Genomic DNA, 18,927 nt, shown 5'->3' on the forward strand with positions numbered 1-18,927 from the left:
AAGGTTGATGGGACGGTGGAGAGATATAAAGCACGATTGGTGGCTAAGGGTTACAGTCAAATTGAGGGCATTGATTACAGGGAAACTTTCGCACCTGTGGCTAAATTAGTTACAGTTTGTGTCTTGCTTAGTGTGGCAGCATTACGTGGTTGGCATTTACATCAATTAGATGTCAATAACGCATTTCTGAATGGTGAGCTTAATGAAGAAGTATACATGTCTTTACCTCCTAGTTTCGGACGAAAGGGGGAGGCTCGTGTTCTAAAACTTCATAAATCACTATATGGATTGAAACAAGCCTCTCAATAGTGGTTTATAAAGTTATCCAATGCACTCAAAGCTGCGGGATTCCACCAGTCCTATTCTGATTATTCTTTGTTCGTCTGACAACAACAAGGTACCTTTTTGGCATTACTTGTGTATGTTGATGATGTGATATTGGCCGGAGATAATTTGCAAGATATAAAAGAAACTAAACTTTTCTTATCCAAGCAATTCAAACTTAAAGACTTGGGAAAGCTTAAATATTTCCTCGGCATAGAGGTTGTAAGATCAAGACAAGGAATAAGGTTATCACAACGAAGATATGCTTTGGAAATTTTAGAAGATGTCGGGTTCTTAGGTGCTAAACCTTCTCGTTTTCCGGTAGATCAAAATTTGTCACTCACGCAATCAGATGGAGAACTTTTAAATGATGCATCAGCTTACAGAAGATTAGTATGGAGGTTAGTTTATCTCACCATAACTAGACCAGACCTCACTTATATTGTTCATGTGTTGAGTCAGTTTATGGACAAACCTAGACAACCACACTTAGAAGTAGCACACAAGGTCCTTAGGTACAAGGTCCTTAGGTATAGCAAACATACTCCTGGACAAGGTATTTTATTACCATCTACAGGTTCTCTTCAATTAAGAGCATTTTGTGACGCTGATTGAGCTCGTTGCAAGGATATAAGAAGGTCAATTACAGGTTTTTGCATCTTGCTTAGTCAAGCACCAATTTCTTGGAAGACAAAGAAATAGACAACGGTATATCGTTCAAGTGGTGAAGCAGAATATCGTTCTATGGCTACTAAATGTTGTAAGATCACATGGTTGAAAAATATCTTAAAAGACTTGGGAGTAAGTCATTCGCAGCCAGTAAATTTATACTGCGATAATCAAGCAGCCATACACATAGCCGCAAATCCAGTTTTTCATGAGCGTACTAAACATATAGAAATAGACTGTCACTTAGTGCGTGAAAAAATTCAAAATGGAATGATTCAAACTGCTCATATTCGCACTTCAAATCAGCCAACAGATTTATTTACCAAGCCTTTGAGCACTGAGCAGTTTGAAGTTTTACTCAATAAGTTGGGTGTCACTAACATACACTCCAACTTAAGGGGGAGTGTTAAAGGAAGTTGAACTGTAAAATAGTCACAAAATACGTAATTCATATTAGAGATTGATTTTCTATTATTTCTTTCCTTATTGGTATAGATTTAGCTTAATCATAGACTTTAGAATAGGATTAATGTGTGTCAACATCAATATATATACCTGTAATGAGCATTTGTTTAATATACATCATTTATCTTACTTTCAATGTATATCATAAAGAAAAGAGAACAGCAAAAAAGAATTTATGACTTTTATTTTTCCACATGATTTTATTTATTTATAAAACTAATTGATTTTCTTCACTGTACAGAAAAGGAAGATGGATAACCATGCATGCAAAATCCTATCCTACTAATTGATCTCTCTACATCCTAATCCTAACTTCTTCTTCTTCTTCTTCTAAGAAAGAAGTAATTGAAAACCATAGAAGACTCCAATTTTCACATCACTTTGTTGCATATCTCTTTTCCTTCACTCTTACTGCTGCCTGCTCTTCCTGCCACAACAAAACAACACTAATTAATCCACAACAAAACAAATTTTATTTTATTTTTTAAAAAAACGAACGGGTCAAGATATCTTCATCTTATTCCCACCCGAATTCCCCAAGAAATCAGCTCGAGAAGCTAACAACCCGAATAAATAAATTAAAGAAAAAAAAAACGTGATAATATTTTCGCGCGGGTAAAAGGGAAGGAAACGCTATAAAAGAAACAAATACAGATTTAACTATCTAAAAGAAAATAAAAAAATTGAAGTTTTAATTTCGGATTAAACATTAATTATTCCATCGATTCAAAATCTTGATTTTTCCTCGTGTTTTCTTTAGTTTTCTCAGGATCCAAACAGATATGTAGAACCAACAAGATAGGAAATATCATTACAGAATTTCCCGAAATAAGCATATACAAGGACGATCAGATTTTCAAGAATCTATATTGAAAAGGAAAAAGAAAAAGAAGATACGAAAACGTAACCAAGAAAATGAAAATTGAGGAAAAAAAACAAAGCACAAACGACTAAATTAATCAAGAAAGTGAAAGAACTAAAAAAGAAGAAAAGAAAACCAACCTTTAACTTAACTCAGGGCAAAGGTTTGACAGTGGTTTTTCGGCTGAGAGGGGAGGAAGGCAAGATGGGTCTTGAAAAGAACACCACATCAACCGCCGAAGCCACGCGTCGAAGCTGCTGCATATTTTGATTAAAAGCAGACCCTGATCCGTTAATATTCATAACCTTTTCTTTGCTATCTTCACCAAGATGTGAATCTTCCTCTCTAATCTTTAACACCTGGCTATGCAGAAACCCTATCTTTTTTTTATTATTATGATTATGATTATTATTATTCTTCCACTTCCTGAATGATCTCCTCTCTCTATCCATCTCACCTTCTGTTAAATCCTTCACTGCCGGCGAAGACAACTCCTTAGGTTTCTGTTCAATTTCAAGATCAGCGATCACTCGATCTTGAGTTTCTTGGATGGACGTCACAGTCATGTTTTATGTTTATACAAAGTTTTTCTTTTGATAAGAAGTAGCTAAATGAATCAGGTGATTCTTGTGTTAAAATGTGACGGGTTTTTACTTTTGTTTTTGAAATGCGAGTTAGAGGAGGGTTTTCTTTATGTATTTATACAAGGGTGCAGGCTAAAAGACGGTGCGTTTTGACGCTTGTTATGAATCATGGATGGTATACGTGGTGCTCCGGACGGTAGATCATGGGTGACATGTGGAATTAAGAGGTGAGAAAAATGTGGGGACCATCATGTGTTTGACTGATATGACATGTGGTGATTTACACTCTCTCTGCGTCTCATCTGGCAAAAACCGTTGCCGTTTAGTTAGCGTCAAAGAAATTAGCTTCCATAATTCATTGCCACGTCACCCAAGCTCTCTTAGCTAGATTTTTCGTCTCATTTATCATTTTCTCTATTAATTACAGCAAGAGGAATCCTTCCACTAATTCTTTTGTCTTAATCATCAAAATCTTCTCAGACTCATAAAAGGTAACTAAAGTCAATTGATATTTTCTTACAGTTAGCATATATTTCTTTAAAATAATTTAATTTTTTATTTTAAATGATTTGATCTGATTAGTATGAGATTTATATATAAAGTTAAAAATGATTAAGTTGGAAACGAAATGAAATTAGACTAAGGATCCTTTGATTGTATGTTATGGCTAAGTAGCTTGAAATTGAAAGTTGAATAATGTGAATTGATATGAATCGAGCAAGTGGAATGCAAAGGTTGGGTGAGTGTCGATTTCAAATCTAAAATAAAGATGCATGATTAATGTAATTGAGTAGGATATAATTGGGATGGGAGTCTAATATTTTAATGGCTAAATTAGGAAACAGTGGCATCCACATGGCGAGACGTGGGGATGATATTGGTGGGTCGGGTCTAGACAGATGGATATTGGGGAACAAGTGGCGTGTTGTTTTGGGTACTAGAAAGATTTTTAGATGGTTTTGTTGGTTCGTGTCATTATTCATTTGAGAGACTTGCTTCCAAAAAAAAATGGTGAGAATTATTGGTGTCATGCATAATCACAATGACTAATAGACCATCATATTTTAATTAAAGTATCTGAGTTCACAACATATATCTCATGCTTTAATTATTTTACCAAGTGATTGTAACTCTTTTATTAAACAAGAAAAAAGGGGTTTTCATTATTGTTATTAATATTTTTTATTTAGAATTAAAAGTAGAAGATTTGAACGTAAGAATTGTTTCTGAAATATAGAGGGTATGTCACACTTGTTGATGCTTATGCTAAAATAAATATGAAAATAATATCATAAGAGAAGAAGAAGAAGTTAGAGATGGATTGTGTGAAGTGGAAACATAGACGTGGTGGAGGAGCATTTGATAGGTTAAAAAGCCGAGTAACACGTGTCTCCTTACCTCCGAATAGAGTGAAGAACAATCACACGAGTCCCACAATTAATTATTAACAATAATACCCGAATAGAGTATCAAATCCCAATTGGCTGAATATATAGTTTTCCTCCCATACTTTATACTTTTTAGGTTGGAATAAAGTTTAATTTAGTTACATTTAAATAAAATAATTTATAAATTTGAAAATAATTATTTTCCGAATTTAGATAATAATAAATTATTTAATAATATTTAAAATCTAATAGTAAACTAATTATTTTAAAATTTTAAAATTTTACTATATTCATTGATTATTTTAATATTATCTAAATTAATATTATTAATATAGTTGATATTACTATCTTTTAAAATTAAAAATTATTAATAAATAAAATTATTTTATTAATAAATAACATTTTAAAATATTTTTTTATAATTAAAATAATTAAAAATATTATTTTTTAGAATAATTATTAAATAAATAAAAACTATCTAATTAATTAGAAACTAATTTATTTATTAAATATTATTTTTAAAAAATATATATTTTTAATTAGAAATATAACTTATTAATAAATAAATTAATAAAAAAACTACAAAATTATACATAAATTTGAATTATATAAGTCACAATAAATATATAATATCAAAATAAGAAAATTTATATTCAAAAATTAAATAAACATATCAAAAAAAAAGTTACATTTTATTAATTAATATATATTACAAATATCTATAAATTTAAAAAAGAGCTAAATTAAACCCAAGGCTAAATTACACCTTATTTCTTTTCGGTTTAATCTCTATCACTCTTAAACTTTTATTTCTAAACCTTATATATCACCTTTAAACTTCTATTTATGAACTTGACATAGAAAAAAAGAACTTTCTCACTCTCTTCGATTTGAAAATTTCCCTTTTTTAACTCTAAATTATCAATTGCTTTATCTTTTTGACTCCTCAAAGCTGTCCACCGCCCAAGTTCACAGTATAAGAGACACAAACCTTTAAAGGTTCAAGAAAGTCTTAAAAAGATTTTTAAGGCAATCAGTTAAAAAAATGAGAAGCTCAAAGTTTCTTTTATTTCAAATTGTAAGATAACTTGATTTAAAAATTTAGATTTTCCTTTATCATTATTTATTTTTTATGTCATTTGCCCAACTCATTTGACTCATAGCACTTATTTAATACAAACTTCTATAAAGAACATAAATGTGCCATATAAGAATGTCTGTCGGCAAATATGAAAAGTACTGAGGTGAAATAATGCATTCAGCCGACAGGGTATGCTATGACAAAGTCCAAAGTGAGACATGCTCTAGAACCCTAGTGAACCAACAGATCAGAGCTTACATAATTGAACATGTGGTTCTTGCATGGTAGAGACAGTTCAACAATGAAACAAAAGATTGGACTCCTTCACACCATGTCAAATAGTCTTCTTTGACAGGAAAGAATTGGATCTATGGGGACTTTCATTCTTCTACAGACACATCAACTTCAAACTAAATTCACGAACCAAATATCTGACCATTTATGATATGGATAAATGTTTGTTTTTTCAAACTCGAATAAATCACCAATATTCGAAAAAATAAAACCCCAAAAATTCGAAAATGGAAAACACTAGTTCTGAAGATGGGAAAAAACGCACAAACAAAATACCTCAAGAATTCTTAGAGTTGGTCCTACACTCCCTAGTCTAATACTTAATCCTCCTCCTCCTCATCTCCGTCACCGCCACTCTTCTTGCTAGCAGCCCTTTGGTTCTTTCTCTTTACTCGTCCAGGACGGCCACCTCCGAATGGACTTGTAAGAGAGAAATCAATGTGTTTCTGGGAGTCCACCCTCACCATGAAAGATGGTATATTAACAACTTGCCTCCCAACCCTGAAGCAAAGAAGAAATTACAGGAAGCAAGAATTCAGTAGCTATTACAGAATCAATTAGTGTACAACGTAGATAATACTATTATGAGATATCACAACAAGAGATGCGATGTACCAAAAACCAAAGAGAAAAAAAAAAAAGGGATTCTTGACTGGTGCATGTTACGAAAGCATGAAATAGTACAGACATACTCAAAAGTTTTTCAATTTAACACTTCTAGAAAACACCAACACACAGTAGGTAAGTAAAGCGCAAATAGTATTCAAGCCTCTTCCTAGTTGTGACTAGAACTATTATTATAGTGTGAGCCTTGAAAATACCCGAAGTTGGGCAATAAGGAAGGAATGGGCCATCTAACTCACTCAAGAAACGGAAAGGTCCTTACAAATGAAAATGGGAAGAGATAAGCTAAGCAAGTCTCTTCAAAGGAAACAGTAAGTGCATAGAAAAAGCAGTGTTTTCTGTTAAATTAAATCATGTTGAAAGCCAATTGTCATCCCAAGCATAAATGACTTGACCATCTTATATAGTTAATGAGCGACCATAATTTAGGCTCCCAGATTAAATCAGGTCCGTGTACATGCTAAATAATTGGAGGCAAAAGCTTAAAGTCATATCAGATTTTAATTCAAAACTAGAAAGATTAAAAAGAAACAGTGGTGAACCACAGCTAGGGCAATTAGAAACACAACCCACACAAAAAATTGATTATGATTATATCCTTTCACTAAACAACTCGCACCTGATATGCCTTTGCCTGATAAGCACACGAGCATGGTGGATGGACTTTGCCATTCCAGATTTGAACACAAGGGTTTGGAGCCGACGCTCAAGGAAGTTCTCTACTGTCAGGGCAAGGACATAATCGAGCTTGTTCTGGCTCTCATCCAAAAGACCATACCGGTTCATCCTACGGAGAAGGGCTTCACCTTCAAAAATACGGCGGGGGTTTTTCTCATCAAGAGTGAGAAGCATTCTTGCTGCATTACGGATGCGGCTCAGAGCATATTGAACCCTCCACAACTCCCTCTTACATCGGAGCCCATACTCTCCAACAAGCTTCAGCTCAGCGTCCAAACGCTCCTTCTCATATGGCCGACGGGGCTTCTTAAAAGTCTTCCCATCTAAAACCATTCAATTTAATATATTTAAACATAGTGCTAAAAGAACAAGAAAGTAACAACTAAAAGCTATTGAATGTTGGTTTAGATTATAAGAAAGACAAATTTAAGGGAGTTTCTATACTCATCACCAATTACAAAATGATGTAAAAAACCACCAAAATCCACTGTGCTAATAATAACTGCTATAATGGTTGTCATTATCAACACATGTTACAGAATAATATTTTAGAGAAAACCCTAAGAACTACTTAGTTTGAATCAATCAATCAATCAATAAATGAGTTGCAAATCGCACTTTCAAATTTAAAACCAAAACAGAAAAGCTCAGATTAGGTCAAGTAATTCAACTTCAGCACATATTCAAAAACCAAATTGAGCTCAAGTTGCAATTCGACACTCTCAAACAGACAAAATACAAAATTTTAAGAACTACAATGCACAATTTCGATCATAATGAAGTATATACGGAGTCATGTTAGCTTATCTGTACAGCAAATTGACTACCCATATAGTCATACAGCAAGTAGCAAGATCTACAAACAACGGGTCAAAAATACCTTCCAGATCATAAATGCAGAAATTTGTTGCTTCACTTATATACAAAACAGAACAAAAAACTAAAACTCCAACGAATCACATCATAAAATGCATTACTATAGTAAACAGATTGTACGCAAACACCGAAATACTAATCGTATATGGCATACAGTTTCGGTAGAAATTGACGTGAACCATGGCTCACTCCTTTGCGAAACACCAGAGGAAGACGAAACGGAGAGGCGAATTCAACAATCTGTCATTTATACAAACAAACCCTAAACCCTAATCGGCCAATGCCTGTATTAGTCCATGGGCTTTTAACATTAGATTAAAGCCCAAGTCCATTTGGTCAGGCTTTTAGCACTTTCGCATTTACCGTTAAAACAATTTTTTTTTTTCTTAAATAGAAACATAACAATCATTAAAAGAATTCATTAAGATATTCTTACGGAAATTTTATAAATAAAAATATCCCATTTTCATTATTTTATTTTTCTAATTATTTTACATTTTATATAGTGTTGGAAGCTAAGCTGTAGAACCAAAAACCAGTAATTCTAATTCCTGGTATTCTTTTATTTAATTCTAAGAATATGCATATCAGAGGATTAACCTATAACAATATCCGCACTCACAATGATCAATTTATTTGAATTTAACTGTTATTAAAATCATTTTTAAAATGATTAAATATGAATTTACAATAGAAATACACTAATCATAGCAATTTACTTTTTAAATAAGCTCTTAATTTTGTTAATGAAGCCGCCATCATTCGGCAGAAGATGGGAGTTAATAACCTGCATGGTAGTTACTGTTTTCTGCAATAGTTAATGTCATTTTGTAAATCGATTTTCTTAAAAAAATTGTTTATCATATTATCAAGCTTATTATAATTCAGATCATTTATAATTAATGAAATTTGCATATTATATTTTAATGTGTGATTTTTTTAGTTAAAAAATTATTGATAAATTTTTCTGTTAGCATATAAATATAAATATTTCACTAATGAAAATTAATTTTATTTTGATATAAAAAAAATCAAATATAAAAATATATAACAATTATAAATCATATTTGATAGAATAGTAGATTGTAGTTATGCGAAAAGAACGATTCATTTGGTAGTACTAAATCGCATAATCAATTTTACAAGTATAATTTTACGAGTCTAATTATTTGAATGTCTAATTGAATATATTTTCTTTTTACTATCTTCACTTTTTTCTTTACCATACTCGTAAAATAAATAATTCACCATCTTCATAATAAAACATCATAAAATTCTTATAAAAGGAAAACTTTCATAACGGAAGATATCATCACTGATTTAAAAGTAAATTATAATGATTAAAAAATAAAATATCAATAAATAATAATAAAAAAAGAAAAAAATAGATTTCTTTTTTGTCTTTGATTCATCAAATTTTCATTATATATACACATTTAAATTTAATGTAAAATATATCAGGTAAAATCTTTATGAGTGACAAAATATTATTTTAAAAATTTTAATACAACTATATATTTTTAAAATTTAAACTGAAAATTTTAGTTAATTTAAAATTACACTGTTGGATAGGTAATATAATTTATTACTTTATCAACAATAGGATTTACATTTTATTTAGTAAATATATGAGTAAAATAAAATAAAATAATATACTATAGAATATTAAGTGATAATATAAAGTTTTTAATTTACTTTGATCGACAATAATTGAAAGTAAACAAAAAAATTCTTAAAGAAACATAGAGTTTTTTAAATTATAATTCTTTTCAGTTATTAATAAATTAAAAAAATTTAAAAGGTTTTAAAATTTTAAAAATCTCTAGAATTTGACCTCTTAATTAATTAGTATTGGTATCTCATAGTCGTAGATTCTATGAGTTTATAAAATAGAACTTTAATTTTTTTAATTTCATCAAATTATTCCAAAAAATTATAAAAAAGGAAAAAGAGAAAAATACACGCTGAAGTTAGGGCCAATTGGAAGCTAAGGCCCTCGTTTTTTTTCCTTATTCCCCTTCCCGCTCTGCCCCAAACTAGTCCCACTCCCACCTTACCGCCGTCGCTACCACCTCTCTCTCTCACTCTCTCTCAACAGAGAGCGAGTCTGTACAAAAACAATCAACCAATCGAAAAAAGATGTCAGCAAAATGGAGGGCAATACAGCATCGTCACCGCTACACATACAGTGCAGTGATATTCCCATCATCGTTCACAGACTCATTATCTCAATCTCTCTTACCCTTAAACCCAAAGTCTTTACCTTTCTTTAACCAACTCAATAACCTCGTTTCTCTGACTTCAATTTACTCTCAAGTAACCAGTGCCAAAAACCTCTCTTCGTCTTTCACTAACTTATTATCGTCTATAAATTATGATGACGATGATGCATCACTTCTAAAAACGGCTTCTTTTTTTTATTTACAGCTTCTGTTTCTTGAAAATTCTTTGCCTTTGCATAGAACTTTAGTTTCTGCTTTATCTAAAGTTAGTAATAAAGATTACCAGTCTTTGGTTTGTGGGTGTTTTAGGGAGATTTGTGAGGAGTATGGTAGTGGAGATGGTAAAGAGTATAAAAGTAAGCGGTTTTGTTTATCAAGAGTGGCTTTATCTATACTGGGTATGCCAAAGTTGGTATATTTAGTTGATGTTATTGAAGATTGTGCTGTTTTGGTTGCTTGGGATGTTGTTTTGGGGTTAGATAGTGTCCTTTTGGAGATTCAGGACTGGGCTAGGCCTTCTCCTATTGTTATGGAGCAATGTCAAGAGGCGCTGTCTTGTTCTTATTACTTGCTTCAGCGGTTTCCGGATAAATTTAAGGAGGATTTGGAAGGTTTTGATGGTGTAGAATTCAATATTATGGAAAGAATTTTATTGGTTTTGATAAGTTTGTTGAAATCTATGGCCTTTTCAAGAGATTGTTTTGTGGCAGCTGGTGTGAGCCTGTGTGCTGCTTTGCAAGTTTGTCTTAGTGCTCAGGAGCTTGGCTTGTTTATTATTCAAGGTATTTTCAGTCAAACTACTTGTAATGTTTATGGTAATAATTGTGATGGTGGTGAGTTTAGGGATGCACTTTTAAAGGTTCCATTTAAAGGGGACTTGATTTCAGAAGTAGGTAGTTTTTCTGTTTTAAGTAGACTCTGCTTGATAAGAGGGATTCTTACTGCTGTTTCGAGGACAGTATTAAATTTGCAGTTTGTTGAATCTAGTAGTAAATTAAATGGTCATGAGGGAAATGGAACTTGTGCAAGTTCTGTTAAGACCATTTTGTATGATGGGATTTTGCCTGAGCTATGTAACTATTGTGAGAACCCTATTGACAGCCATTTTAATTTTCATACCTTGACGGTGATGCAGATTTGTTTGCAACAGATGAAGACCTCATTGTTGGCTAATCTAATTGATTTATCAGATAATTATGATCCCATGCCAGAGGAGATGGGGTCTCGGATACTTAGAATCATATGGAATAATTTGGAAGATCCTTTAAGTCAAACAGTGAAACAAGTTCATCAGGTTTTTGATCTGTTCTTAGACATTCAATCAACTCTTCGCTTGGGAGTGGGTAGTCAGAAAATAAAATCATTTCTAGAAAAGATTGCTTCAGATCTTCTCCCACTAGGCTCACGTTGTAAGGGAAGATATATCCCTTTAGCTTTGTTGACTAAGAGGCTGGGGCCAAAAAGTATGCTTGAAATGTGTCCTGACCTGCTCTTTGAAACTGTACAAGCCTACATTGATGATGATGTGTGCTGTGCTGCCACAACATTCTTGAAATGTTTTCTTGAGTGCTTGCGTGATGAGTGTTGGAACAACAATGGTGTTGAGGAAGGGTATGCAGTTTATAGGGGGCTTTGCTTGCCCCCTTTTCTATATGGGCTCACATCTGGGGTTTCAAAGCTTCGCTCGAATCTTAATACTTATGCTCTGCCAATTTTACTAGAAGTTGATGTGGATAGCATATTTCCTATGCTTTCTTTCATCTCAGTTGGGCCTATTGGAGAAGAGAATGGGTTGTCATTTCCTAAGCTAAGTGCTACAGATGTAGAACTGGGAGTTGGACAACAAGTGGCTGTTTTAGTCTCTTTATTTAAGGTCTGTCGTTCACTTGCTTTGATTGAAGGGGATATTGATTTATATGAAAATGCAGCAGCACTTGAGGCAGAAGGTGTGCTGGAAGCAGAAGTTAAGAATTTATACGCTCTCGTCTGCATCAAGGGGATAAAGGTTAAGGTCCCCGTTGAATGGCTAGCATTGGCGCTGATGCATTCTGACGAATTGCTCCGTGTTGATGCTGCAGAGTCGCTCTTCTTAAACCCCAAAACAGCTAGTCTTCCTTCCCATCTAGAATTGACCCTTCTGAAAAAAGCTGTGCCATTGAACATGAGAAGTTGCTCTACAGGTTTCCAGATGAAGTGGACCAGTTTGTTCAGAAAGTTCTTTTCTCGAGTTCGAACAGCCTTGGAGAGACAGTTTAAGCATGGGAGCTGGCAACCCCTTGCGAACTATCAAAAGGAGTCACAATCAGCTAAGGGAACTGAAGAAGCTCTAGTTAATAGGGCAGGGGATCTATTCAATTTTATGAGATGGTTGTCTAGTTTCTTATTTTTCTCATGCTATCCCTCTGCTCCTTACAAAAGAAAAATAATGGCCATGGAGCTCATACTGATAATGCTTAATGTTTGGCCTATTGTACCACCTTCTGAAGATAGGTGTCCTTCAATTGCTCCTGAATGCAGTCTCTGTCCTTACAGTATAGGAATAACTTCACCTGAATCAGCCTTGTTACTAGTTGGATCTATTATTGATAGTTGGGACAGGCTAAGAGAGAGTTCTTTTCGCATATTGCTATACTTTCCTACCCCCCTTCCTGGCATTTCAAGTGAAGAAATGGTCCAGAGAGTGATTGCATGGGCTAAGAACTTAGTCAGCAGTCCACGTGTGAGAGAAAGTGATGCTGGGGCACTGACTTTAAAGCTTATATTCAGGAAGTATGTCTTGGAACTAGGATGGATTGTCAGACCTAGTATTGATGGTGTTTGCTTTCAGTATCAATGTGAACTAGTCAATGAAGATAGTCATATCATTGAGCCTAGGCATCCTGTAGTAGAGTATATAAAATCATTAATTGGTTGGTTGAATGTGGCCGTGGTGGAGGGTGAGAGGGATCTTTCTGAAGCCTGCAAAAACAGCTTTGTCCATGGTGTATTGCTTACTCTACGATATACGTTTGATGAATTGGATTGGAATTCTGATGCTGTCATGTCTAGTATTTTGGAAATGAGAGAAGCATTGGCGAAGCTTTTGGGATTGGTTATGCGAATTACTTCATTAGCACTTTGGGTCGTTTCTGCAGATGCTTGGTATCTTCCTGACATGGATGATATGGGTGATGATGATAATTACTTGATGGATGAATTGGATATGGTAGGACCATCAGAACATGTGAATGGTGACTCCAAACATGGGCAGGATAATAGACCAGAACAAATTGTCATGGTTGGTTGCTGGCTGGCTATGAAAGAGGTACTTTGCAATATGGTTAAGAATGCCAATTCTAAAATCAATTCTTGACTGCATAATAGTGCTTTGACCATTGGAGCAAATGAAGTATTGGTACCAGAAACTATTCTTAAGCTGATTTTTGATGGCTGATACTATTTGTTTTAAGTATGAAATGATGTAGGAAATTTTTGAAGTTATAACTTGCATGTCCAAGCTTATTGGATTAATTAAAGCATTTTTTTTGTCTCGGTTTCAGGTGAGCCTTCTCCTGGGAACTATCATAAGAAAAGTTCCTTTACCAAGTAATAGTTGCTCACGTTCTCTAGAGGTTTCTATGTCTAATGCCGGTGATTCTTCTGAAATGTCAACATCCATTGCGGTACTCGATTTGAAACAACTTGAAGAAATTGGGAACCACTTCTTGGAAGTTCTTTTGAAGATGAAGCATAATGGAGCAATTGATAAGACAAGAGCTGGATTCACAGCCCTTTGCAACCGTTTGCTTTGCTCCAATGATCCCCGGTATGTTCCTCTTACATCATTCCTAAGCCCACTCCTCTTGTTTCAGTCCCTCTTGATCTCTGTTACATAGGAAAATAGTTGCTGTGAAAGAGAGAAGAAAAGAGTTCAAAATTGAAGAGAAGTTTTGAGAAAAGAATAGAGGAAAATACAGGAAGAAGTAGGAGATTAGATATGTCTTCGAGAAAGAAAGAGAATGTGCAATTGTTCCTTAAAACTAACTACATGGAATTTCAGTTTCAGAAGTCATAAAACATACTAGGTTATAGGCCTTCATAAAGATTTAAATTCTGCTACTTGTCTTGTTAGGATCAGAGATCCCAAAGTGTAAGAATAATGAACCTATATTCTTAAAGAATAATGAACTCATATTCCTTGGGGAAGATCTGAACTGGGAAGGACGTTATATTTCTAGTCAGAAATAGTCACTAAAGTTTGAAAGCTAAATCAACAAAATAACAATTCCTAAATCTTTTCTTCCTTGACAACATCTCTTTCTAACCCACTCTATACCTTTGTCTGCGCGCGCGCGCTCACGTGTGTGTGTGTGTGTGCTCATCTTAAGTGAAATGTTTTTTGTCAATCATTTAATATAGGTTGACTAAATCTATGTTTAATGATTGACATAAATATAAGCATAATATGCATTTCTTCATTTCTCCATTGTTTCAGGGTTGAATCTCTATCAAGATTCTGAGTCTTTTTTTGGGAACGATTTTCATAGTTTAATCTGATACTTGAAAGGGAAATTTTCTTTTCCTATACATGTGCGCCAATTAGATGACATAGTTTGGTCAGAATATGTCTGTTCCTTAATTCTTCAAGGAGGGGAAAGAATGTATGAGCTAATCATTTACAATGTGAGTGCTTAACAGAATCATATTTGTATTTGTACCTTGCCAATATCTGGAATCTGCATACAATTCCTGGGAGAAGGATTAAAATGTTTAGTTGAGAAAATAAAAAACGAAAGCAGATAGCATGCTGCTATTCTTTTTTTTTTCTTCTTCTTTTGGGCATGTCCATATTCTCATGTTATCTTTCCTCTTTAGGCTTTGTAAATTGACAGAGTCGTGGATGGATCAACTTATGCAAAGAACCGTGTCCAAAGGACAAACTGTGGATGATTTGTTAAGGAGAAGTGCTGGTATTCCTGCAGCATTTACTGCTCTTTTTCTTTCAGAACCAGAAGGGGCACCGAAGAAGCTTCTCCCGCGGGCTCTAAAGTGGCTAATAAATGTAGCTAACAGCTCTTTGCTGGGTCCAGTTGATACAAAGGGCATAATTGCTGACTCATGCAAGTTTTCATTAGCAGTGTCGGACAAAAAACTTGATTCTGCAAAGTCATCCGAGATGCATGTGATGGAAAAGACCTCAAAGATCCGAGATGAGGGTGTAATTCCTACAGTACATGCATTTAATGTTCTTAGAGCTGCTTTCAATGACACAAACCTGGCAACTGATACTTCTGGTTTTTCTGCGGATGCCTTGATTGTTGCAATTCGCTCTTTCTCTTCTCCGTACTGGGAGGTACGAAATAGTGCCTGCCTCGCGTACACCGCCTTGCTGCGGCGTATGATTGGATTCCTAAATGTTCAAAAGCGAGAATCTGCACGGCGTGCATTAACTGGGCTTGAGTTTTTCCACAGGTATGGATTCTCTGATTAGGAGGGTTTATAACTGATGTTTCTATTTTCCATATGGCATAGTTCGGGTGGTTTTGATGATGTCATAAACTTTTAGGAATTCATGCATAAGCATCAAAGTTCAGAAACATTTTTTAGTGTGCGAAGGTTAGAGTCTACAGTGGAAAATAGTCTTCCAAAACTCTGTAAGAGAATTACCCATCATCTGGGGGTTCATTGTTTTTATATCTTATCTTATTATCATGAGTTCCTTCCAGTTAAATATTTAGAGCAATATTTTCTGTTCATCAAATGGCAACTAACAGTTTTTCTTGCCTGAAGGTATCCCACATTACATGCATTTTTTTACAACGAACTGAAAGTTGCAACTGATATGCTTATGGATGCAACCTCTGGCCATTCAGAATCCAACCTAGCCAAGGTTGTCCACCCAAGCTTGTGCCCAATGTTGATTCTTTTATCCAGGCTCAAGCCTTCAACAATTGCAAGTGAGAGTGGGGATGATCTGGATCCTTTCCTGTTTATGCCATTCATCAGGAGGTGCTCAACTCAGAGCAACCTGAGAATTCGTGTTCTTGCATCCAAGGCTTTAATGGGCTTGGTGTCTAATGAGAAACTTCCAGTTGTTCTCCTGAATATTGCTTCTGAATTGCCTTGCATGAAAAACCCAGTCACTTCTTCTATTTCCTCAATGATAGTGAACCCAAATGTTGGAATCTACAATGCTTCCTTCAATTCAATTCATGGAATGCTATTGCAACTAGGATCTCTTCTAGATGCAAATTGTAGAAACCTGGCTGATGTTGCAAAGAAAGAAAAGATTCTTGGGGATTTGATAGAAGTTCTGACTACATGTTCATGGATTGCAAGCCCAAAATGGTGTCCTTGCCCCATCCTCAATACCTCGTTTGTGAGAGCACTTGATCGCATGCTCAGTATTGCAAGAACAGGGTATACAAGTAAACATTTCTATGCTATTCGCAATCTGCTGTTGGAGCTTTCTACTGTATCCTTAGATGTAGAGGATTCTTATGGACTATCATATTATGATCCAACTATATCAGAACTTCGTGAACAAGCAGCCATATCCTACTTCAGTTGTGTGTTTCAGGCATCTAAAGTAGAAGAAATTCTGCAGATGCCACAAATGCATCTGTCACCTGATGTAAAGTTGTTGAACCTATCTGAAACAAATTCTTTTACTGGACTCCCTGAAAGGTTGATTCGGTCCTTGTCAGATTCATCATATGAAGTTCGACTTGCAACGTTGAAGTGGCTGCTGAAGTTTCTAAAGTCAACAGAATCTAAAATTGAGGTTCATGGTATATTTAGCAGTGGGGTTAGAAGTATTCAGCAGTGGAATAATGCAAATCTCCAGGCAACTATGTTGAAACTCTTGAATTCTGAGGAGAATCATAGATGCATGAATTACATTCTGAGGATTCTTTCCTTTTGGAACTTGGTGCAGTTTAAGAAACTTGATGGGGAAAAATGCACCAACACAAGTTATGTTGGTAATTTGGGTTTTGATTCCATGTGTCAGTTTTGGGATAAGCTGGTATCCTTGTACAAACTCACAAGACATACAAAGACAAGAGAGACTCTCATCTGCTGCATGGCTATATGCGTCAGACAGTATGCAAATCTACTGACCAGCTATGTTCTTGCTAATGTGGATGAGAGCAGTAGTAGATGTAGCGCATCGGATCAATTGGGAAAATCAATCCACTTGTATGAATGCATTGAATATTTTGTTAATGTGATTAAAGAACAAAGTTCTGCGTCTGAGCCGGTAAACATGCGCGAGGCTGCTGCTGAATCTATAATTGCATCTGGTTTGCTGGAGCAAGCTGAATTAATTGATTCTTCTGTGTTCAGTCATGAAATGCCCTTTGAAAGTTCAGGTTTCAGTTTTGAACCTAAAGAAGCTGTTAATATGTATGCTAGCCAGGTGTTGGAAATATGGTTCTTGTGCATCAAGCTGCTGGAGGATGAAGATGATGGGGTAAGACAGGCGCTTGCTGTGAATGTGCAGAAATGCTTTTCTTCCAGAAAAATGAGAAGTAGCTCTAATGCAGGAGAGGTCCCAACTCAAGTGGAGAAAGTGATTGAAATGAGTTTTGGGTATCTGTCGTCTATCTTTGGTCACTGGATTAATTACTTTGAGCATCTTTCACAGTTGGTACTCAACTCAACAAATTATTTGGTACCGAAGGGAGATCTTGTGAGGCGAGTATTTGACAAGGAAATTGATAATCATCACGAAGAAAAGCTGTTAATATGTCAAATCTGTTGCTCACATTTGGAGAAACTTCCAGTTCTAAACTTGTGGTTGTCTGATATGCAAATCAAAGAAGTCTTCAAGAATTATTTACGCCGCTGGAGAATGAGATTTTATAATCAGTTGATGTCATTTGCTGAAGACTATGTTGAGCAACTAGGGGTTGATTGGATAGGTGGTGTGAGCAACCATAAAGATGCATTTCTACCACTATATGCAAATCTGCTTGGCATTTATGCTTTCTCAAACTGCATATTCAAGGGCAAAGTTGATGATGGTTCGACTCTATTAGCCGAAGTTACTGAACTTGGTAAAACTCTGAGTCCACTTTTAAGGAATCCTTTGATTTCTAACCTGTATACATTAGTTTTAAAATCACATGAGAAAGTGGTTGGTGCAACTCTTGACCAGATTTATAAATTCACAGAGAGCTCAATTTGGGATGGTTTTGATCCCTATTTCCTTCTTAGATGAAGGAATTTGTACAATAAAAACATTTTTCAGATTATAATGGGTCAAAGGGATGAAGGGTAAGCTGCTACAGCCTTTTTCCCCCTTACACAGTTCAGTGTATTATACTGTTGTACTGTTTCTTTTTCCTGCTATGCTTGTTAAAAGCTTATATAAGATTTCTTTTCGGCAATAACAATGTATTTGCTTTCCTGCTTTGGGGCACCAGAGATATGTGTTCGTATTTGTATGTCTGCTTGTTGCAGGCTTCTTCATTTTATCACTACGTCTCTAGATAACACTTAAACTACTTGAATGGTAGATTCCATCTTCTTTTGCCAAGTATGAAGAGAGAATGACGCTTCGAGTTTGAATTTTCAAGATCTTTTCTCACCCCCAATATTTTCCAAGACACCACGATGAAGATTTTGAGATTCAAGTTTTGACATTTCAATATCAAGAGTCAACAAAAATTTTTTTTCAACCGTTTCTGGTACGAACATTTAGTATTATACAAGGCCTGTGAATATCTCGAGGGTTTTTTCTTTTTTTCCATGACTACCACATTTATAGACTTTGTATTCACCATGGATTTTCAAGTTGCCATAGCATAATCCTAGTCTCCTACCAACTTTGCGCAAGAAGAGCAGAAATGTTCTGGGATTTCATTTGACCCTACAA

General features: G+C 34.8%; 2 protein-coding genes across 3 annotated transcripts; one reads left to right on the forward strand and one right to left on the reverse strand.

The window, feature by feature from the left end:
- Positions 1 to 5,777: 5,777 nt before the first annotated feature.
- LOC8276045 (40S ribosomal protein S9-2) lies at positions 5,778 to 8,156 on the reverse strand. Its single transcript, XM_002517444.4, has 3 exons — positions 8,000 to 8,156; positions 6,911 to 7,292; positions 5,778 to 6,168 (listed from the first exon to the last, which is right to left on the reverse strand). Exons 1-3 carry the CDS (start codon positions 8,025 to 8,027, stop codon positions 5,988 to 5,990), a joined length of 591 nt encoding a protein of 196 aa, XP_002517490.1. The 5' UTR covers positions 8,028 to 8,156; the 3' UTR covers positions 5,778 to 5,987.
- Positions 8,157 to 9,805: 1,649 nt separating this feature from the next.
- Positions 9,806 to 18,474, forward strand: LOC8276044 (thyroid adenoma-associated protein homolog). 2 transcript variants are annotated; one of them, XM_015718163.3, is made up of 5 exons: positions 10,712 to 10,849; positions 11,203 to 13,371; positions 13,607 to 13,872; positions 14,922 to 15,518; positions 15,837 to 18,474. In XM_015718163.3, exons 2-5 carry the CDS (start codon positions 11,218 to 11,220, stop codon positions 18,268 to 18,270), a joined length of 5,451 nt encoding a protein of 1,816 aa, XP_015573649.2. In that variant the 5' UTR covers positions 10,712 to 10,849; positions 11,203 to 11,217; the 3' UTR covers positions 18,271 to 18,474. The 2 variants fall into 2 exon arrangements, with proteins under 2 accessions (XP_015573647.2, XP_015573649.2); XM_015718161.3 differs by having other exon boundaries at positions 9,806 to 13,371.
- The last annotated feature ends 453 nt before the right edge of the window (positions 18,475 to 18,927 follow it).

The sequence above is a fragment of the Ricinus communis genome, chromosome 5, assembly GCF_019578655.1.
Source record: "Ricinus communis isolate WT05 ecotype wild-type chromosome 5, ASM1957865v1, whole genome shotgun sequence".
NCBI classification, from domain to species: domain Eukaryota; kingdom Viridiplantae; phylum Streptophyta; class Magnoliopsida; order Malpighiales; family Euphorbiaceae; genus Ricinus; species Ricinus communis.

Coding starts and splice junctions, on each gene's coding strand:
- LOC8276044 (XM_015718161.3), top strand. CDS start 9,985: ATGTCAGCAAAATGGAGGGCAATACAGCATCGTCACCGCTACACATAC. Junction 13,372..13,606: donor GCTGGCTGGCTATGAAAGAG/GTACTTTGCAAT, acceptor TCTCGGTTTCAG/GTGAGCCTTCTCCTGGGAAC. Junction 15,519..15,836: donor GGGCTTGAGTTTTTCCACAG/GTATGGATTCTC, acceptor TCTTGCCTGAAG/GTATCCCACATTACATGCAT.
- LOC8276045 (XM_002517444.4), bottom strand. CDS start 8,027: ATGGTTCACGTCAATTTCTACCGAAACT. Junction 7,293..7,999: donor CGTCAATTTCTACCGAAACT/GTATGCCATATA, acceptor GAATGGTTTTAG/ATGGGAAGACTTTTAAGAAG. Junction 6,169..6,910: donor ATCAGGCAAAGGCATATCAG/GTGCGAGTTGTT, acceptor TCTTTGCTTCAG/GGTTGGGAGGCAAGTTGTTA.